The 24,160-nt window shown below is 34.7% G+C and overlaps 1 protein-coding gene across 2 annotated transcripts in view; it reads left to right on the top strand.

Moving 5' to 3' along the window:
* Nxph1 (neurexophilin 1) overlaps positions 1-9,624 on the top strand; it is a 302,681-nt gene extending 293,057 nt beyond the window's left edge. The window contains exons 3-4 of one of the 2 annotated variants that reach the window (XM_085840821.1): positions 7,665-8,316; positions 8,426-9,624. In XM_085840821.1, coding sequence (XP_085696947.1) covers positions 7,665-8,316; positions 8,426-8,583 — 810 coding nt within the window. In that variant the 3' untranslated portion in view covers positions 8,584-9,624. Of the gene's footprint in view, positions 1-7,664 lie in introns of both variants that reach the window. The other variant, XM_021165241.3, reaches the window with a different exon arrangement.
* Positions 9,625-24,160: the final 14,536 nt, after the last annotated feature.

Genomic DNA, 24,160 nt, shown 5'->3' with positions numbered 1-24,160 from the left:
GATCACTAAACACTAGTCTTTTGTCTACTTAAAATTTGCAATTTTATAAATATTAATCACTATGCTGTTTATTAGAATTCCATAACTTGGAAATTATAGTATGGACCTGTTGAAAGTGGACTCTCATTTTCCCGTCACATCCTCTGGTAACTAGTATTCAACTCTTTTATCTATTTTGGAGCATGGAGTATGTGATTGTATTTCAATAAGTGAGTTCTTTAATTTATGGGATGTCTTCTGCATGTTCTCTTGTTACGTGTGTGTGTGTGTGTCTTTGTCTGTTTTAATCTGCTCATGCATAAATAAGCATGCAGCTGGGTGTCATGTATCACTAATCAGTTATGGGTTTCATATGAGATTTCAGATATCTCTTTGAGATACTCATCTTATTTCTTTTAAATGCATACCAACTAATGTGATTGCTGGATTAAATTGTAGTTCTAGTTGATGTCTTAAAACAAATCTCTACTTTCCATGATGGCTGTTTTCATTCACAATCTGACTAGTAGGTTTTTTTTTTTTTTTTTCATAACCTCATGTGAACTACTTCAACTAGTGTGAGGCGATACTGCATTGCAAGTTTTGACACAGAGAAAATGATATATTTTAATGCATTATGACACTAATCAATTTCCACTAGTTTATCAGGCATAATGCAGGTGTTCTAGATATTGGCAATGGAGCACCTGAAGTTTCAAAAGAAAGCCTTTGAGGGCTACACGTCCCCCATATCTTGATCATGTGACTGAGAAATGAATGATGTTTTTATTAAAGCAACTACAGTTGTAAGGACACTAATCACACACTAAGCGAGTGGTTCTTATACCCCAAGCATCCCCATCTCCACAGTGTAGAAAGTATGTTCTGTAAACATGTTATGGTTGAGGGAGAACTTTATGAAAATGAGTTTCATATGCAAGAATATCCATCTTTTTAAAGATAAATGCCTTAAATTTATGAATAGATCAAAATGAAGCTAAACAAATACGAAAAGAATGAATATCTATAACAAATGCAAGTCCATGGCTAATGAAAATATTTTTAGGTATAGATCAACCTGTAGTTTATCTTACACAAACTTTTTCTATAAAAAGCCTATACACAGCCTATACACTAAGATAATCTAAATTTTCATGTCAGAGAAGGGACTGGGATGTCAGGATGTTTAAAATAGTGATTTTATCTTGGGGGATAATTAAGTAGTTGTTTTATCATATGAACTTTAAAACTCTATTAGTAAGCTCAAATGTTTGTGTATGTGTGCATATGGCTTAAATAAAATGCAATACTATATGTAAGATGCTAATTATAATGCCAAAGATAAAGTGTTCCTGTAACTAGAATTACCTGATGTTCTGAAGTAGATATTCAGCACATTAATCATAAAGTGACAAAATTAATTTGTAATCATACAGCTGGTTATTTGGTGATTAGTTTCTCACTCATCAGCAATATTGCTTAAGTATCAAGTTGTCTCAATTTTTTTTTTCTTTTTGGTTTCAAGCACTCCAACACGATACAGTAAAAATAAAATTTCAAGGTAGATGTAGGATTATTTGTATCTATATCCAATAGTAATAGATCAACAGTACAGTGTTGAAGCTGATGAAAGTTAAGCGGCATCTCATTAGATTTAATAACTGTGGAAATATGAGTGTTTGTAGGACCTCTTTTACAGAAGGCCTGAAATGTAGTTCAGGGAGGGAAGTTGAAGGATGGTTTATTTCATAAAAAACATATTGCTTTTCAATAATTCTGCAATAGCACTTTGGCATGATAGGAAGTCAATAATGAGAAAATTTTAAAAGCTTGGCCATATGACATATAAAGACGGATCAACCAAGACAGAACTAGTCTTAAATGGCCACACTTCACTTGCATTGGTCGTTGTTTCCTTCATATTTCCATTCAAGGCTCCTGCCTCAGATATAAATATTTCATTTCAGAACCACACTCTGTCTCTGTGCTTAATGCTTATGTTCTTCAAGATGCATAGTCTTAAAAATGAACATACTTTAAAACATTTAAATGGATGGCACACAGACAAACATACCTTCTAGACATCATTATCATTATTTGGAAGAGAAAAATCAGCAAACATTTCAGGTTTTCTTTGTAACGTTATAAGAAAAATATTTCAAAAGAAGATTTTCAGAATGCTTTGATTTTTGTAACTCGCTGAGTTCTTACCCCCTCAGATCCATGTCTTGACATTCCAGTTGGACAGCAATAATTATTTGTAGATGCTTCTATGAGATTTAATCTTGTATCTCAGATAATTGTTAGATTGGCACTCTTTACAATATAAGAAAGTTCATTATTTTTCAGCCTTTTTGTGTTTCCCTTTCATCAGTAAATAATCAAATTCAGTCAGACTTGGTGGCCCACAATAATTTCAACACTCCCGATGTAGAAACAGGATCCTGATTATGAGTTCAAGCCTGAGCTATGTAGTGAGACTCTGTCTCAAAATAATAAATGTTAAAAATATAAAGTATGAAATTGATTTATTTCTATCTGTGAAACATTGGTTAAATTCATGTCTTTCTCTTTCCCCCTTTCTTTCACTTCTTCCTGATTTCCTCAACAAATCTTGCAATTAATAATTTAACTAGCCTCTCAGCTCTCAAGATTTTCCTTTACCAATCTGCTTTCGATGCCTAGTGGTTGATTTTTCTAGTTCCAGGATTACCAACCTGAAAAACAAAGCCAAACCCAATCTCAATAATTCTCTATGACCTAGATTAAAATTAAATTTAATAGTAAAGCATCCATAATATGGAGGTGGTCTCCTGTATGGACCACCTATGTAGCTGACAAAGTTCCTAGAGTCCAGAAACAAGATTTTCCTCCTGTGGTCTCTCTCTTCCTAATCTCCATCCTGTAGACAAATAAAAGAGTGAATCTACTGTGGTGTACCAAAGTATGGTGTAGGCATATTGATGCATCTATACGCACGCACATATACACTTGCATCATGGAATGTCTGCATCAAACTATCTAATAATACATGTAGTTCCTTACACATTCATCTCTGGTTTTGATGGGGATCTTACTTGGCTTTGTTTCATTATGAGTGGAACATAAAAGTTTGAACTCAGGAAGGGAGTAAGTAGATGGCAGTTTCTAGGGAGGTCAGGGATAGACAGAGAGAGGAGATACTCAAGTTACAGTGACATGGTAGGAGACTATTTTCCATGTCATCCTTTGTCATGTTCCTGTCTGGGCTTTGATGTTTTTCTACATTATTCTCCACATGTATAGAAGAATCCATTTAGCTCATTATCTACTGTGTAAAAATCAAAACAATGTAATCTTCCAGATCGTAGGATCATCTCCTGTGTTACATCCATGCTGCTTTTAAACTGTGCATCTTTCAGACTATTACACGTGCTGCTGGTAGCATCACAATGCTGATCCTCAGATTAGACTGTGAAATCCTTGCGATCAAGAACCATTCATGCACTGTTTATCTTTGCTTTTCTCTGCTGAAGTTCTTATTAACTGAGTCTCATCCCACAGCTATTGAATTCATAAGACAAAAGAAATCACAGTAGTTAATATTGAAGACATCAAGAGACCTATTGTTAAGGCTTTTTTTTTAATTTCGTATTTTATTATTGATATTCTCCCATAGATATTGTCCTATTCTCCTCAACTAAGTGAAAGATAAAGCAAGAGTGTGTAGCATATAAAGGTACGGCAGACAGTTACTTCTGGAAAGTGTTTTGATTTGGAAGCCACACTCTAGATTTTCTTGATTTCACTGCTTAAGGCTTTGCACCCGACGGCCTAAGGCAAAGCCATTTATTGAGTTTGGTGGTTGAGCTATTTAATAGCGGAGATTACACTCATCCGTTGTGACTTGGACTTTTACTGCTTACTTAACTGTCCATGTTTCTTAGGTTGTCACGTTCACTTGAAAACAATGTGCCCCCTCCTTTAAAAACTATTTCAGCACATTTAATTATTAGATCCAATATACATTCTTAAGTCTGCTAAGATATATTTTATAATTTTTTTGGTGAACATGTTTCCCATTCTGGATGCCTTTTGAACCAATTTGTGAGTATTTAATACTATTTTGCTGGCTGGAGTCACAATTCTGTACAGCAGGTTTCTAGAATCTATTTTATTCTTTCTCACATAAAACTTTTGGCATGTATCTTGCCCATTGTCTCTCACTCTTAGAATTATATTGTTTAAAAAGTTGTTTACATTTACAGCTCTGCTAAAGACAGGTTTTTTCTTAGAAAGTTTTGCTACTTGAAAATACCATCACATTCCCCATGAGCACTCATGTCCATAAGCCACATGTAAAATTGTGATGATTATAAGTTATTGACACTGATGGCGGCGATGCTGGAGACTTTTCTTGGTGCTTTGAATGAAGTTTCCTATGTAATCCTTACACTATCCCTGTGAGAGATATGGGCAATAATTCCTAGTTTCCAGATTGGAAAAAATAAATTCCTATACAATAAATAAGATTTACACATAAGAGTTTTTAGGACAGAACCTAGTCTTAGATACACGTGGTCTATATTTCTAATCACTATGGATGTGCAGAATATAATTTAGAGATGAACAATAGGTGTTCTGTCCAAAAAGAGGTTTGTTTGTTTATTAGAATTATAGCATATCATGGATACAGTGGTTCTTCTTTTAGTCATATGCCCCACCTCTGCAATTTTCCCCTTTTATTCCCTATCTTCTGTTGATAAATTGCACGGTAAGTGTTTTTTCCCCTTCTGTCTTGGGACAACTTCAAGATAGCTTTGTTAACAAGTGAATGACACAAATATCCCATTATTGTCCTTTGTTGATTCTGAGATAAAGTGCCATGAAAGCCACTCCGTGCATGCTTGAATTTATTTTTGCTGGCCAAACAATAGAAATACATCTAACTCTAAGGAAAAGAATCAGAGAAGAGTATATGGATTTATTTTCTTTATTCTAAGAGAATTATAGAAAGATGAGCCTTGTATAGGCAGGCACACATTTGAATGCTTATCTACAAAGTAGATGTTATTGAAATATAAAAGGCAAATACTCACAAAAAACATTCTAAAAACTAAAGGATCACTACTAGTCTCACCAATTACATACAGTATAGGTTATAATAGCTGCCTGTGTCATACCATTGTAAATGTCTTTTTCTACCTTTACTAATGCCTTTTCTCCCATTACTGGGTACTGAATCCAGGACATCTGCTGGCAAGGGCTCAATAATTGAATTTATCACTTCATCCTAAGATAGTATACTTTGAAGTGCATTTAATTTAGGGAATTATCAAAATAAATTTAACTGGTTCTATTATTTTATTATTATGTTGGATAATATTAACTCTGAAACTATCATGATTTTCACTTTATATGAGATACTAATATTAGCCCATAATAAATTGATATAATTAGGCAAAGGAATTGTTGGGAAATTAATTTTATACTTATTTTATACACATTCCTATGCCTAATTCCATTCTATTAAATAATATTTGCCTTCTAATTTGTTTCTTTAGCTCATAGTATTTTGTCTATGTTAAAATTTTGCTGTTATTAATTGTGAATGCTTCTTGAATTTGACCCATTCTTGAATAATGAGGAGAAAATATAGCAAACAGTTTGGGTAGAGGGAGAATAGAGAAACCAATGTAAGGGCAGAACAAGACTGACAGGAGAAAGAAGAGTTAGTATGTCTTCTAAAAGAAACTTGGCAGCAAAAATTCACTTCTCCCAATCCCCTGCATTACTTACGATGGGAATGCTCTATCTGATCCATTTCTCATGACACTAGAGTCTTGATTTGTATGCTTGGTGATAAATTAACAGTCTGAAGAATGGCAGTGAACAGAAGCCTGGCCTTAACTTTCTTTAAGTGTGAAAATGCCCATACTGTTATCTGTCTATTCTTTCTGCAACACAACCTGTTTTTAGAATATGATCCTCTCTATTTATCTGTCTGCTTGTATGTGTCCAGGTTGGCATAGGTTGCATAGCTCTAGTCTTGGAGATGCAAAGAGCATACAACAGGATATAGACTCTAAACTTGAAAGTTTTGTTGTTGTTTGCTTTTTAGTTTTTTTTGTGTGTGTGTGTGTGTATGTGTGTGTGTGTGTATGTGTGTGTGTTAGCTTCTCCAGTGTTTTAGCCTCGGTTTTTTAAAGGCATGAGATAAAAACCCACTGGAAAATCATATTTTATCTCACATGGAAATCAGTACAGTATTTGTTAAGGTCAGCAGTTTTTAAAATAAAACAACTTTGACTATTTGTGAGAATGGTCCCACACCAATATGCTGTCTTAAGGAAGTGGCAGGTTGGGGAATAAACTCTGACTACTATGCTTATAGAGTCCAGGAGGTAGTGTAGACTCTATCCATCAGCATCTGATAGAAGAATATCATTGGTAGGGATCTGTGTCATAACAAGAGGATGGATATGTCTACAGATACAGGTAGGCCTGGTTTAGAACACAGTTCTGATTCCTAATGCATCTCACTTATGAGAGCTTTTTAGCAGTTATTTTTTTACTCTCAGAACTTTTTAGATGAGACGCTGATGTGCAGTCATCCTAATGTACCTCACTTAGTCATCAGACTCGGGTTTAAGAAAGGACTTTATTGGGAAACTTAGCTTTACGATGGGCATCTAGGGGGAATTCCTTCAGCAACCTCAGCCAAATGAGTCAGTCCATGTGTCCAATGGTTTGCCTTCATTGGCTGTTGCTTCCTGTAGGTTCTGGGTTGTATTTATAAATTGTGGTTCTAATTGTTGCTTTGAAGCCATTAGGGAACTGGTTACTTTGAATCCCTGGGCTCTTTGAGAAATTGTTTCACAAAGGAAAGGCGAGATCTTGGAGAATGTCCTCCAAATGTGACTCTTACAATCTCACTGGAAGTGATCTCCCAACTTTATATGCTTTTCAGATTGTCAAATATCTACCTGCTAGTGAATATTAGCTTACTTCTCTTCTCTTAAACCACATTTTAAGCCCTGAAATTAAAAGAAAATAACATATGTGTTATGTCTGGTGCTTATGATGGTGATAATAAGGATGTGTGACTCTGTGTGTGTATGTATGTGTGTGTGTGTATGTGTGTGTGTTTGTGTGTTGATAAGTTAAGACATGCCACACTCTCTTTGTAAAACTACTGTTTCTAATATAATGTTCACATAAGCAATCAAAAATTTAAAGATAAATAGGGTATCAGCTATCATATTTATAAGGATCATATAGTTTTAGAGTTTGTGGTGATTCTGAAGCCTAAAATAACATAACGATTATAAAAGTTTACTTCCAAGGTGGGTTTTGGTGCTGAGAGATTATTTATTGTAGTTTAGTTGATATTTGAATTCAATTTGGCTTACTCATGCTAGGCAGTCTTTTCCTCTTTTAGTAATGTTTATATGGATCTTCAGGTCAGGCTTGGTGATTTTTAGCCACCCACACCTCCCCTTTCCCACTGTTGAGTAAAAATAGAAGTGGTATTTTATCTCAGCCTAATAAACAGTGGCCGGATACTGGAGGTGCTTTTAAGAACAATAACAAAAAAAAGTCATCATTTAATTCTAAGCCTCTCAGCAAGGGCTGGAATGCATGTGTTGCCTATTCTTAGATGTGGCGATGTAAATAAACACTCATGTTTTAAATTCTTTTCTCAGGTCACGTGTGCCAACCTAACAAATGGTGGGAAATCGGAACTTCTGAAGTCAGGGAGCAGCAAATCCACACTAAAGCACATATGGACAGAAAGCAGCAAAGACTTGTCTATCAGTCGGCTCCTCTCACAGACTTTCCGTGGTAAAGAAAATGACACAGATTTGGACCTGCGCTATGACACCCCAGAACCTTATTCTGAGCAAGACCTCTGGGACTGGCTGAGGAACTCCACAGATCTTCAGGAGCCTCGGCCCAGGGCCAAAAGACGGCCCATTGTTAAAACTGGCAAGTTTAAGAAAATGTTTGGATGGGGTGATTTTCATTCCAACATCAAAACAGTGAAGCTAAACCTGTTGATAACTGGGAAAATTGTAGATCACGGCAATGGAACCTTTAGTGTATATTTCAGGCATAACTCCACTGGTCAAGGGAATGTATCTGTCAGCTTGGTGCCCCCAACAAAAATCGTGGAATTCGATTTGGCACAACAAACCGTGATTGATGCTAAAGATTCCAAGTCCTTCAACTGTCGCATTGAGTATGAGAAGGTTGACAAGGCCACCAAGAACACACTCTGCAACTACGACCCTTCAAAAACCTGTTACCAGGAGCAGACCCAAAGTCACGTGTCCTGGCTCTGCTCTAAGCCCTTCAAGGTGATCTGTATTTACATTTCCTTTTATAGTACAGACTATAAACTAGTACAGAAGGTATGCCCTGACTACAACTATCACAGTGACACACCTTACTTTCCATCCGGATGAAGATGAACAGGGCCTGAGACTGAAGCCTGCGGAGTTAAAGGTCATAGGACAGGGCTGTCACCTTAAGGAAGAAGGTCACATCTGTTGCCTGGAATGTGTCTACCCTGCTGCTCTTGTTGACTGGTGCGCACATGCTAGTGGAAAACAATTGATGTAATTTCTGCACAGTCAGCTTCATCTCTCAGCATAGTTGTAAATCACCATAGATCTCAGAGTCTCATCTGAAGACATGCTGTCATGAATAGAGGCCCATGAGCATCCATTCTTGCACATTTCAGCTCACATCTATCATGGTTCCCTGTGAGAGAGCTTTCATTGTCTGACTCATGATGGTTCAGGACAAACTATGATCAAACAAAAAGAATTAACTAGACAGAGGATGTGTCTAACATGCTGTTACAGAAATCTCTTTTAAGGTCTTGAGTCCATGCTAATCAATAATCCCCACTCATGCATTCCTACTGCTTGGAGTAGCTGTGCTGGTGAATACTACTGTAGGAGTTATATGCTTGTTAAATGGAAAAAAATGTGTCTTTAGAGCTCAGTATTCTTTATTTTATGAACACAACACAGTGTAGTAGCTTTCCCCCAGCATACAGTAGACACATTCAAGGTGATACAGGATGGCTTTTCTTTCTATGGAGGGAGGAGCTTGTTCTCAGTAAAGATCAGCAAACATTTGGAATTTACATGTGGGCGGACACTGGTATTACAGCTTTTCTTGCCTATCACCGGAACTTTGCAATGTTGATACCAACTAAGGCTGCTTAACAACACAAGTTCTGATCATTATTTAAGAAGGGAAATGCCGGGCAGACACCATGTAAGTTATAAGTGTCTGTCTTATCTTTACTACACATATTGTAACAAACTCAATATCCTAGTCTTCATTTGTATGAATGGTTTGTACTGTATATAGTTTAACCAAGTGTTATTTGAGCTGCTTATTAATATTAAATTGTACTTGTCTCTCTGCTTGTTATTGGTTAAAAAGGAAAAAAAGATCTAAGGAATCAATTTTATCAACGTAGCTGTGAACTCCATTAAAAAGACAAATTTAATATACAAAGCATCTATTCAGCTCAAGTATTGTTGAAAGCTATACATATACAACATTACACTGTCTGTATTTAGATATTTTATTTCTGGAAAAAAGAAATGTACATAAAAATAAAACACTTAAAGTTGAGTTTCAATACGTACTGTGTGTAACATGGTGATTTAAATGGTTCTGACAAGAAGAATGTGCTGGAATACAGCCATGGATTTGCATCACATGTCTTTGAATTTGAGCAGAATTATCTAAATTGCTATTAGCTGCCTAGTCAAAACAACTTAAGAGTCTCAGTATCAAGCCTGGGAAATAATTGTGGCATACAACATTGCATGCATTTTTTGGTTTACTGCAACGTTAGCTATTCAAGAGTACCAAGGAAGAAAAAAAAAATCGGTGAATATAGGGAAAATATTGTTGTTGCCTAAATTAATTATAATAAGTAGATTTTCTCTCTTGTACAGTCTTTATTTAATTGGAGTATTGAAATGAAGGCTATGTTTTCTCTTTAAATGAAAACTGAGCTGTCTTGAAGATGTGAATTTCCCTGAGTGGTTGTGATGACACTGTTCTCCTGGAGAAATTGGGACAGCATTGGAGATCTCCAAGTCTCACATTACTTATACCAGAGGAGATCCAACTATGTATGTAGCATTGTATATGGACACTAAGATTTATTTTTACAGTTGTTGTACACAATCCTAGAAAAATAAACAGCTGAAGAAACGTTCAAGGTCACTCCTTTTTAAGACCACAGGTTTGGTGTTGAAATATTAAGAGTCTCAAAAGTTAGCCGAAGAAGTCAAATTAAGAGCACTCAGTCACTGTCACCCTCTGGCATTCTGCTTAAGCTGGGCATCTTTCTCACAGAGAAAACAACAGGAAGATGACAATAAAAGCCACACACTTCTAAAAGAAGAGCTCAATCACCACTCTCACGAAGGCGTCTTCTTCTGTTAATCAAATGGGTACCATGCTAGGTGTCCTTAGAGCCATCTGTCATGTGTAGGTAGCCATCTCTATCAATATGTGCATGAACTGTCCATGAAACTTAGAAGATCTGTGGCAGAACGAGCAGGAAGAGCTTCATGCAGTCCAGCTGTTGGATATGCTTGCCCTAAATAAGTCTTTCCTGGTGCTTATAAATCATGAGCACTTTGGAATTGTTTCCAAGTAAACAAAAGAGATAAAGGGAGAACGCAGTCATTTTCTTTAGGGTTATTTGTTGATTGAATGTAGCTTTCATTTATGTGGTCTGAAGTGGTTTTTTCCAATCCATAATTCAAAATAAGATAAAAATTTGCTTTGGTCTCTACCCTTTTACTCTGTACTGCCAATACTGTTAATATATCTTTACAAACATAAACAATATACCTAACACTGTGATTCATTTATCTGCCATTTTATAGATTTCTTTAGAAAAACACAAGGAAAACATATAGGCAACTTTTGATTTCAATTATTTAGAAATCTAAACGTTTAGACTCTTCTCAGGTCTATAAATATCCTTCCAAATTCCAAAATTTTCAACACTGACCATATATTATACCAAGAATTCATGGTGACACAGAAGTTTAACAATTTATCTGTACCCAATGTCTTCTTCCTGTGGTTGCCAGGAACTAGGTAGAGGAAGATCATCAATGTGAAGATTTCAGATATTCATACTAAAATTCTATTAGAGCAACCTGCTACTTCAGTGAGCTAGTGAACTAAATTTTAATTATGTCTAAAAATGTACTGGTCTTGTGAAAAATTAACTTTATGTAATGATAAAGAAACACCTCTCAGATTTTGAAAATTATCTTATACTTTTGAAAAGACACAGAAGTAAACTTCCAGGAGTGCAGTGCATCTGAAGGAAGCAAGGGCTTGGCAATCATCTAGTTTTTTTAAAAAAGGAAACACAGCAAAACAAAACAGGACAAAACAAAATAAAAAACAATATTTCAACAGAATTGAAATTAAGAAAAAATGTATTACCCTGGTTTCTTGCCTCTATGATGAAAAAAAGGTATTGTCAGGTTTATCCATTTATGATTAAAAATGAAAACTTTTGAGTTTTTGGTTCCATGACCATCATTGAAGCTTTTGTGTTTGGGTAGAAGGAGACACAGTGGTAATAATGCAAGACTAGTGTTATTCTGCAAGGACTTGAGAGGTTGGTTAAATGGGTTAAATGTAAAAGTGTTGCCTGAGTCTTCACTTCAGCAAGGAATTGTAAGCCATATTTTTTTTTAACACAATTGATTTAAACAAATCCTGAGCAGCCTGAGAAGCTGTTTTCTTTCTGTTTTCCCACTGCTTTGCATGGAAAAGCTGCTTAACCAATATAAACAGCCCTTTGGAAGAGGAATTTGCATCTTTACCATCAACTATGCATGCCACATTTTAGCCAGAAGCAAACACAAATGGATATAAACTTCCCATGACCTAGCTGACATGTCAACTGCAGTCACTTTATTAACTGTCAATCTTTTTTTAGTGTTATTTTTATTCAAATCAAATAAAAGTCATTAGACACTTATAAAATACTTGAAGCTGATTTACCTAAATATGATCACTATTTACTTAGTTTATAAGTGTTAAAAACATGAATTCATCTGTGTAGCCTCAGCACAATCCTTAAAACCTGATTACTGGGTCATCCTTTTGAAGAGATTTTAGACACATGTGTGTCAGAGAATGGTTGCTGGGAAACACTGAAAATGTTAGGACCTGCTCTCCAAATTTTATATCCAATTTAAAAAATGGTTGAAGTAAAGTATATAATTATGTTTCTTTTAACTAGGGTGGAAAAATGCAAGTCTTACAAATAAAAAATTTTAGTTTTGAGTTTTCCTTTCAGCAATGTTGAGAGAAACATTCTAGAATGAGTGCCATGCATCTGGGAAAATGTCTTAAGTTTGACCAAATGATCTTTAATGTTTTTATTTCTGCCTTGCAGGAACATGCATCATATCATTGATAAGTAACAGGGAGGTGGCTACACTACTAGGAGAGTAAGCTGAGCTGCCTTTCCTTGGTGGCTGCAGCAGCTATTGTTAGGGGAAGTCTAGGTCTATTCTAGGTTTGAACCTGGATTAGGCTCTCCTCCATTCTTCTCTGGGTAGCCTTTGCTGTCCTGGATTTATTTGCTCTATAGTTCAGGCTGGCCTTGAATGAGTAGATTCACTTGAATCTGCCTCCTGCATGCAGGGATTAAATGTATGCACCCACAACACCCCAGCCCCCACAGCCATTTCTATTCCCACCTGGCTGGCACTTTTTTATTATTAAAGATTCTGTGTTAGAACCTCACATAACAGCTCTAGCATTCCTAGTCTCTGATCCTCTGGTCTAACCAAACAAGTGTTTGGACTTGATCCTTGCAATTGTGACTGTTGAAGAAATACAGCAAGAGCTTTGGTAACATGCAGCAACTGCTAAGTAACTGCATTTAAACACACACACACACACACACACACACACACACACACACACACACACCTGTCATTGTCAAAATTAATTCTTTACCCTATCTGAAATCCAACTTTCACATTAAGTTTATTTCTGTACTTATTTTTTGCATTGCTAACAGTGTTTCAGGAGAACTGATATCACATGATATCTGTTCAGTGATGGTTATGATTTCATACTCAGGAACCTTCAGACACAGTTCCTATACAAATGCCAACCCTGGCCCCAGCTGAGGCAGAGGTCAGCTCTGATTATCACTGCCAATTCACCAACGTAGCAGGCAAGGTCGTTTCCCAAACTACTATTTGCTAAATCATTTTTGGATCGGAGACATTGGCGAGATGTCTTCGAGCTTAATAAATATGAGGCTTGCAGATCAGCAATATGGAGAGCAGTAATGTAATTCTGAATTACTTCAGGTTCCTGCTCAGAGTCTCATTTCAGGGAACTGTCTGCTGTATGCTTAAGAAACTTTCAACATGGTAACTTTATTTTTCACTGAAAATGACTCAAGGAATTATTATATGTGTTCAGTTAGAATCTCCTCATGTTGTTGGGTTATGAATTGAGTTTTTTCACAGATGTACTTTCACACATACAAAACATAGGCTATTTTCTGCATAAAGTTGATTGCATGGGTGATTTTGAAAAGATTGCTTAAACTTATGTTTTAATTTTATTTTTTTCACTATTTTATTATGCAAAGAAATAGAGCAAAAGCTGCTTATTTTTCTGCTTTCTGAAGTTTCTACATGAAAGAAGCTTTGGAGGTTGCGTTTTGTGTTTAACTATTTGTATTCTAACAACTAAGTAAACTTCCGCTCATGCAAATTTTTAAATCTACTTCCACATATTATACTATTGTTCAAAACAAGAATTATTTAAAAGAACCATAGTGTGGAGGAGATTACTTCCTACCAGTTTCCTTTTTTTTTACTAGTACCATATTCATTTTCTTCCAGAATAGTCTGAGAACTCTCTTCATCATTAGCTGAGCCTGACCATCAACTTCACATTCTCTTCAAGTGTTAAGGGAATAAAACTTATCAACAGAACATCATGTACTCATCATTAACAGGCTTTATATTACCAAAAGTACAATATTTCATTTGATATAAGCCATAGGAGAATGGGTGTGCTTATTGAGGTACACTTGATACCCAATAAATTATAGACGCATACAGTACCTAGTGTTGCATATTTCTGGGCATGTACACACCACAATTGCACTGTATAACAGGAATAAATCTATTTATCATCCTCCCACAAATTCCCTGTGCCCTGTTTTCATCTCTGGCAATTCCTCCAAACATTGTACCCCTATTTCCTCCCTGATAATGCATTTTGGACACTATGGTGGTTCGCATACTAGTTCATTCTTTTAAAATACGTTGTGTTTTTTTTTTTTGTGACAACCTCATACATGCATAGAATATGTTTGATCATACTCACCTCCCATTACCCTGTTTTGTCCCAGTTTTCCTCCCCACTAGTTGAGTTTGAAATTGTTTTGTTGTTGTTGTTGTTTCTCAGGTCCCCTGCCCCACCCATCAGAAAGAAGCTTATCTTGTTTTCTTAAAGAGAAGTCTTGAAGCACTAGGACACACATTCCACATCATATCTACCATGTTTGTTGTGCATGTTAAGAATATAGAGTAATAAAACCACCTTGCACATTCAGAAACGGTGCTTCCTTATTTACATCACAGAGAAAAGGAAATTGTTTTGTTTTGTTTGTTTTGCTAGAAATGTAATGATTAATGGTAACATGTCTCTGGGAAAGAGTTTTAGTTCTTTCAACATAAGACCCTTGCTTGTATGTGAAATTTTTGAAATGTACAAGGCTTCTAATAGGGAACATATAGAACACAGGGAATGTAGCTATCATGTTGAATGCAGAAGCTGATGAATCCACAAGGTTAGGATGCAAAAATACAAAAACTGTTTGATAGTGTTGATTGTGGATAAACAGATGGGATGTGGGTCTTTGGAGATGGCAGAATGGGATAATGGTGAGTGAATATCAGGTACCATTCCAAATAAAACCAGAGTACTAATCATGACCTGTGGAAGCCTTAAGCAACCTTTGGAACAGCGTGAGAAGACCCCTCAACAAACCTGAGTTGCCTGAGTTATTAGGGTTTTTGCATAGATATTTTGTTCCAGAGAAGAGTGGACATTTTCTACAATTAACTACATAGTATGAAATTAATATTGGGTAGGTATAACTTCAATAATTCACTGGAGTTTGTGGATGTGCTTTTTCAGAAGTAGGAGAAGTAGGACACTGTGACTCAGGTACCTCACGGAGTAAAGTCTAGTGAAGTACATAGCAACTTATTAGCATGCACAGACCTCTTTTTAAACTTTATGTCCAGTATAACTCCATAATTTATATTTGTTTATACAATAATCACAATAATGCTTTGGATTAAAATGATACTTTCAGAATTATGAAGGAGACTGTAAAGATAAATAATGGTTGCAAATCCATACTCCAATTATTTTCTGGTCACATTTTTATAGTTTCCAAATAATGTAGCAAATTTTTAAACTGATACACAGAAACGAAGAGAAATTTTAAGGAAATCTCCTGGATCATTTCTCTAAGTAATATACTGAATTACAAATATTACTCAATTTTATGCTAAAAGATATCAGTGTAATGCTTTCTTTTTTACTACATTACAAATCTAGTGTATTCTTCCTTAATTGCCTTGCTTATATACTTGAATACTGCATTTCTATATCAGGCCTATAATTTATGTGTTTCAGATATCAATAAACTTCAACAGCAATTCTTCCTGAGCCTCTGAGCAGGGAATTATGGAGGCTCACTTTACCCCTAGAAATAAATTTATCCATTGAACATAGTTATTTCATGCTTTTTTGTGCTGTACACTATGTATATTCTGAGGATAAGTCCATAAATATCTAGACATGAAAGCCAACTAAGAAAACCCTCACTAAATAAGTACCTTGTATGCTTTGCGGTAGCAAGTATTGTGAAGGATAGAGTTATTTAGTTTACTGTTCACATTTACCTCTGATAACTGGTTCTTCTTTGGTGACACTAGAAATGAGGAAGAAAGCTAGCCACATATTTATAATGTACATCAGTCCATGGGCAAGCATAGCATTATAAATGGCTGTGGTAGATTTGGCTAGGTAGATGTAGGTTAGAAGAGATGGAGCAGAGAGAAGCCTGCAGAGAAAGATAAAGTAAGCTAAAAGGAAGCAGTGTTTTGACTGCAATAGGAGTACCCAGAGGGTTTTGAGCAGATAAATTACACAATGGAACTAAATTATATAAAAGGGAACTGTGAGTGCAGGAAGAGCAGGTGTGAAACTGCTATAATAATGCAGGTAAGAGATGTGATGTGTCAGATTTAGATCAAGGTAGGGGTAGTGTAGGCAGCAGAAAGCCATTACATTCCGGATATACTGCAAAGGTGGAGCCCTGGATTCATTTGTAGATGGTGAGACATGAAAGAAACAAGAGCCACTGATGGCTTACTTATGTTTTATATCTGGATTATATAGAGAGGTAGACATTTATTTTAAAATGTATCATTTAACCCAGAGATGGCTCAGGGGTTAAAAGTAGCAGCTGTTCTTGCAGAGGACATCGGTTCTGTTCCCAGGAACCAATGGTAACTAACAGTCATCAGTTACTATACTTCCAGGGGTTCCAATGTCCTTTTCTGGTCTATTAGGGCATCAGGCATGCACATGCTATGCACACACCTATGCTGTCCAAGCATGCATACACATAAAACAAAAATAAATAAAATCTATAAGCAAACAAACATTTTAAGGCACATTTTTAAATGTGCTGGCAATCACTTCTGCTCACATATTATCTGACTGGTGTTAGTACCATTGGCCCATCTCTTCAGCACACTTGAAAGGGGAAGGAACATATATTTTCAAGTCTATTTATCTTCTTTTGAGATTCATAAAATTTTAATGCATTATGTTATTTTTGTGTAGTTATTTTCCTGAATTGTGTCTCTTTTAAAATAATTTATTGGAGAGGATTTATGTTACGTTAATTCACTGGAAAATTGAGAGAAAAATTATTATGTAAATTGGAAGGAGCAATTAAGTAGATAGTGGTTTTTGAAGATTTCTTATTTCTTATTGAAGTATAACAACTAAATATAATAAAAGGTTTTATCATGTAATTTTCAAATATGCACATTATATAACTTTATCATATATCTTATGTTCAATAGAGTTCATTTACTTATAATTGATATCTAACATATTTTCATATTGTCTACAAATAGGGTGATGATTTTAAAACAGAATTTAATGTTGGCTGTGAAGTTTACCGAAGTGTACAAACAGCCTTTTTATTGGAAGAGAAAATTTAGTTTCCATTGCATATAAGAGAGTTTTTAAACTCAAAACTTTTAATAATCGTGAATCTGAATGAGTAAAGTAAATCATATTATTAATTGAAGTAGTGAAAAAAAGTTTAAAAATTTAAGATTACTTTTAAAAGTGTATCTATCTACTATATAGCTAGCTATAAGGAAACTAATCATTTTAACAAACGTTTTAATAATGTTTAATAACTGTTAAAACATAATTTATGCATTTTAACTTTGAAACAAATTTTAATAATAAATAATAAAAAAATATTTGATCAATAAGTCTTTGGAATGCTCCAATCTTGCTGGCAAACCTTTTCCAAATCTGTAGGTACTGACAGGAGAGTTAATCTGAGTCTCTGAATTGTGCAACAAGGAAGTTTCAACACAGGAAAAAAGCTCAGAGTTGTAAAATGCAAATGTTATGATAATTAATGTGACTAGAAAAATGTACTGTTCATGTAATTGTGTATGTCATTGTGTCCTCAGGGCTGATTCATTTGATTCAGATAAATATACTGTTGTGGGATAATTGATTCTAAAATATTGTGCTGTAGATTAAACATGTGGAATCTATATTTATTTAAAAACATAAATATGTTTGCAACCCAAATAGTTACAGTCATAAGCTCTTGGTGACTTAAATCATTTGTCTAAACATAGAAAACAAGGTAGAACTGACTCATTTCATATGGTAGATATATTTCATATTATTTACTCTTGTCCTTTATAAAAATACTTTAGGACTTCCTGTTACAGAATAGTAGTTTAATAAGCAGTTTTATTAGCTAAGCATTTTAACTATTGCATTTATCCTAAATACATTGCTACTAATGAGTTATCTGGAGAAAGTGCTGAATAAAGAGCTTTGAAAGAAAACGAGTTCTACATTTATGAGTGCTGCCTCTGATTTTTATTCTATCCATAAATTCATATAGAATGTGATGGCAGAACTTGATAGCATTTACACTTTTCAGTGTTTCTGAATCATAGATAGCATATTTCAAAAGTTTGGATCAGATAATTTGGCTTCCACAATTATAATTACAAAAGTCATATTTACATTGAAATGAATAGAAATAGCATATGGAGGAGCCAACATTTTCTTTGACTTGAATATGCCAATGCCCAACAATTTATTAAATGTGCTCTAATTGTTGTATGTGACCTTCCAGTAAAGCAGCAACAGACCTGGATGAAGTCGCCCTTAGATCTCTACTCCCCTTATCATCTCAGACAACATTTTTTAACCATTGCTTTTCTGAAAGTCTTCTCTGTCCAATAAAATGTGCTTTGCTTCCTGTGAAGCAGGTTGGAAGGGACAAGATACTAACATTCTGCTCAGGGACAGATTTCCTGTGATCAGTATGGCTGTCTTCATTCAGACCTCTTAAGCAGACAAGCTAGGTGTTTTATATTGGCTCTCATACCCCATACTTGCAGGGTAGACATTTTTCACTCTCTTTTCTCCTCTTCTCTGCTATGCTTCTCTCCTGCTTAGTTCTTGATTCCACTAGTGAACTCTGTTTAAAATTGGCCCATGGTAAGTTACAGTTATTAATATTGAGATAAGAAAATGCTTCTAGGAAGTCTATGTCAAACTAATACTACAAATGTGTATTTGATCATATGTTCATTCTCAGTCATATTGCAAAACGATACTTTGTACTGAAGATTTTAGAAAGCACATTTACTGTTGTAACATGTAATTAGTTTAAAAGTATAGTTTAATAGACTTGTACCTAGCTATATTCCTCATTACAACCCTAACATAGAACATTCCCATTACCCTAAAATGTTCACCTTAAAATGTCTTTTTGTAGTCAGTGTAACATCACAAATGGTATGCCATTTTTCAACAAAGATTAACCTTTTCTTGTTCTAGGTTTTCATGTAAAATATATGTTCATTTTTACTAGCTTCCCAGGTTCTATACTGTTTTTGAGAATCATTCAGTTTATGTCCTATGAATCTCTTGGATTTTACCTATTATGAAGAAAGTTTCTTTGGATATTTATGATTATGTTCTATGTGGTGTTAAGTCTTATTCCTTTAGGGTAAATACTTAATACTAGAAATGTGGGTTTTGTGATCATAAGAGTGTACTTTTGCAAAAAAAGAGCAACTAGATTATGAAATGGTTTCATTAATTTTATATTCCTATGGATGGTTTAGAGTTATGGTTGTCTTGTGGACTTCTCACATTGGGTATTGTCTGTCTTATTTACTATAAGTCATATGTAAAACTACCTGCAAGTAGATTAACTTTGTATTTTCTTCATGATATGTGATTCAGGGTACTATCTTAGATACTTATTAACAATTGATAAATATATTATTTTTCATAGTCTACTGAAATATTTTTATTTTCAAATTGAATTGTAGAATTTCTATTCATCATTTTAAAGTATGTATTGTGGACGTTAAACTTTGTCAGATAAGCAATTTTGTCCACTCTTAGCTTACTCTCTAGTTTTACTAATGAGGTTTTAAGAAAAAAGGATTTCAAAGTCTTATTTAAATAGTTGATGCATTACTGTTGTGTTAACATTTTTTCTCTATACATTTTATTTCAGAATTATCTGAGCATAGTTATTTTTATTGAGATATATGATATGTTTAAAGTTAGCTTTTGTGTTCTGTGGAAAAGTTGGTACAGTGTCTTCAAAGGGGAATAATTTTCTTCCACTATCTTTGTTGTCAAAACTGTGCTTCCTGTTGAATTATCAAAACTTTGTAAAAATCAAAGTGATTGAACATATTACATGGTCTACTTTTCAACATATTTGTGTCACTTTGACATCTATGTCTATGCATTTTGATATATGCTGAGTTCATTGTTATTATGTGTTTTCAAAGTATTCTTGTCTTAACCCATGATATGTTTAATTTCCAAATATTTAAGGATTTTCACATTTCTTTTGGCTACTAATTTTTATCTTCTCTATGGCCCAGGGCAATAGCCTACATGAGTGTCATCTCTAGATTTATTGTGAGTTATTTTGTAGGTCAGCATATATTCTATTAGTTAAGGTTTGTTCATATGACCTTAAAAGTGATGTTTTACTGTTTTTATTATAAAGTTGTGTAATGTCAACTGTATCAGGTTGGTAGAAAACATTTAGATACTCAATATCCTTTCAGATTTTGTGCATATATGATTTTCCATTGTTAAGTATATTAAAATTTGAAACTATTAATATTACTTTCATCTAATTTCTCATTTATGTCATTTTAAAGTAGATGTCCCTTCTATCTATCTATCTATCTATCTATCTATCTATCTATCTATCTATCTATCTATTTATCTATTATTTATTTTATGAGTCTGTGGTACACTTATGTGAGTTCATGTCCAGCACATATAAATCAGCTGCTGTAGTTCCTAGGAACTGAATCCAGAATCCTTTAATAAGAGTTAATGCTCTTATTTTTTTAAACACCTATTCAGCTGTAGGTCTGCCATTTTTTTGCTACATGCATTTTTGTGAATATATTATTCAGTACCTACAGAGCTAGTACATTACATCTTCTTGACAAATCATGGCTCTTTTTTACATTTTGAAATATTGTCATTTTCCATGGTAATAGTTATTAATCAACAAATATTTAAATCACAAGCAACCAAAACTTAATTGTTTTAAAAGTAAATCTAAACTTATAACCTACTTTGAATCAAAAGAAGGGGCTTGTATATACTTGGGAAGTGCTCTACCATTGGGCTGCAACATACCCTCAGCCAAAATAGTTCTGGAGAATTGAATATACTCTACTCCATTTTCCAAAGTTCCCTGTCTAAACAATGGAATGCTTACACTTTTTTAAAAAAGTCATGTTAAAACTAACTGAGGGAAGTAATGGCCTAATAATGTCCTAAGCATTTCCTTCTTATGAATATAGAACTTCTGAAATTATTTAAAATTTGAATATAAATAATAATTTTTATAGAATTTTTTAGTTACTTGTTTTTTATAAATCTGTGAAAATCTTATTTTATATAATCAATTTCCTTTGAATTACATTTTAAAAATATTGGTTTTTATTTTAAAAATTCTATCATTATGTCGTTTTACTTTTTCATATATATGTTCTCAGATTGGCAGAAAAAAATAATATTAGAGAGAGGAGGAAATGAAGTCTTTGGCTAAGTCACTGGTTCAGGCCACAAAGGAGTAAGTTCCCGATTCCTGCTCTGCCAGACATTCCTAAATGACCTGATATATATATATATATATATATATATGCGCAAACAGGGAATTCCAACCAATTAAAAAGTGAGAAGACAAACAAAATCTAAAATTAACTGAAGAATTTTATGGCAATATTATAAAAAAATAGAGGTGTTTTTGTAGTGAGGGATGAGGTAGTTTGATAGGTAGTTGATGAGGCATTCAGAAAGCACTATAATATTTTGCACCAAATTATATTCTTGATTTTAATCCAGTTTATTTGCATTAGAAATGAGATGCCAATTTTCAATTTTCTATAAAAATTCACATGAGTAAAATATCACACAAGTATTAGGAAACCTCATCTACTTTATCATCAAGATAAAGAACTTCTTGGTACATTTCTCACCAACTTTTATATGAAATCTATTGTGCCAACAATCCATTGTTGTGAAATATCTGAGATTAGCAACTTAAATAGAGGAGTGATTTCTTTTTCGTTTACAATCATTGGCTTCGGTCTGCGCATAAATTGTTCCTCGCGTTCTTGACTGGTGGTGAGGTAGAACTTCATGATATGGAGTATGTGGTGGAACAAACATGTTCACTTCCTGCTAGCTGGGAAGCAAAAAGAGAGAGGAAGGGACCCGAGTCTCAATATTACTTTCAAAGCATGCAAACAATTGTGTGGCTTGCTTCTTCGGGAGTCTACATTATAGACATTCCATCTCTTTCCAACAGTGTCAGTCCTGCAACTTTACATATGCTCCTTTGGAGACTGTGTACAATCTATACTGTTAAACACAATATGAGACTGCGAGCCAAATAAACACCAATCTCATTCTGGCCTGAAATATATTTCTTCTAAAACCAGGAGGAAAGTAAGTTGATAATTTCACCCCTGTGCTAGTGACTTTGTAATTCTGCTAAAATACTGTATGGCAGTGCACGAGATTTAGGGCTTTCTGGGATGATTTATGTTCACTAAATCTGGCAAGCTGTCATCCCAAGGCATATTTACGGATTCAGTGTCTCCGCTACTGCTCTTCTTGCGGGGCAGAAGCATCTCCTTCTGGATCCACGCTCTCTAGGAGGAAAGGAAGTGGCACTGCACATTTTGATGCTATTTTTCAAGGTTTACTTCCCATTGTTGAAACTTTTAGGAAGGCAAAATACAGATCCCTGTATCGGCATTTAATTCTTTATATCAACTAGTAGAGAAGCCTGGTCCCTGAATGGGAAACATGGTGCCTTGAATCCAAAAAAAGAGCAAAACTGGAACCTGATCTGTTTATTTGAGAGACTGGATTTAGAAAAAGATTGGGCAAAATTTATACATGGGATAAGCCATTTGTGTGCACCTGACCAAAGATGCTTTTACCCCTGTTGAGTCTCAGATTCTTAATTTGTAAAATAGATGCAGTAACATTTACTTACACAGATTGTCAGGATTTAGTAACATGAGGTTTACAATGTAACTTAATTTAATGGTTTACACTGGAGGAATGCTCTGTTATCAATTTTTATACAAATATCTTCTAACCTGAGAATTCGAGTAGAATGATAAAGGCAATAACAACACTACAATATTATCCTTATTTCAGTAGAGATTATATGCTAAAATGAGAAGTAGAGTAGACTGTTCAAAAGAATTGACAATGATTTTACACATTTTAAAACACTACAGAAGCAAACACAATAGGCCTATGAAGGCTCTTGAGAAAAAGTGATTTATAAATGACTGTGTTCGTTTACTACTTGTATTCATGTAGACAGATACACCTTCAGTATAAACGAATCCCTTTTTACTACTCCCACTGAGATCCTGAGGATCTAGAGACTTTTGAAAGAATAGATGTTGTCATAAATATTTAATCTCAGTTGGGAGGGTGGTTCTACCCTGCCTTTGATCATTCAGTCCCCAGATAAAAGACACAAAAATTTTGTATTTATACTAAGTCTTAATCAGCACTAAAGCTGGGCATATATCTACTCTCTATGCTATTCTGTGTACTTCTCTGCCAATAACCCCAAGATATGACTTGCCATATCCCGCCTGGGCTACTTTAACTCCCACTGGCCAGCCCTCATGGCCAGTTCTCACAACCCCTTACCCCAAAATATCTTCTTGTCCTCTCCTCTTTCTACCTTCTCCCTCTTCCCCCAGTGGTCTGTGTCTCAGATCCCAGGCCCAGAAACCGAAACACAACCTATCTCATCTGTCCATCTATAGGCTGTGGGCATTTTTATTCACCAGAGATAACTTGTAGGCAAGGTTACATAGCATCACTTAGTGTGTGTGAGAATCTCCTACTGTCTGAGGCAACCAGAGCCAGTATTTATCATTATAATATATACCAACAGAGCAAACCTCAACAAATATAGGCTCTTGGCTTTCTCTCTGTGTTACCCCAATCAGATTCTCAATGGTAAACCTGTGCTCTGCTGGTCCTGAAAACTTCTAGTGCCATGTATTCATTAATGTGAACTTCCGGTCTTCCATCCATCTTGCCCTAAGAATGATATAGTACTTTTCTAAATGTTATGCCATAAAGAGAATTAATTTAGGTTAAGGATATTAGTGACGTCTTGGGCTGTAATGCTTAAAGAGATTCTCCAAACCTTTTGCTGCCTAGATTATAGGTAAATCTAGAAATGTGTAATGAAGTCAGG

Source organism: Mus caroli, unplaced genomic scaffold, assembly GCF_978045245.1.
Source record: "Mus caroli unplaced genomic scaffold, Mus_caroli_1 scaffold_7, whole genome shotgun sequence".
Taxonomy (NCBI): domain Eukaryota; kingdom Metazoa; phylum Chordata; class Mammalia; order Rodentia; family Muridae; genus Mus; species Mus caroli.
Note: the sequence above shows the minus strand (reverse complement) of the source record. Positions and strands in the feature narration are given on the sequence as shown.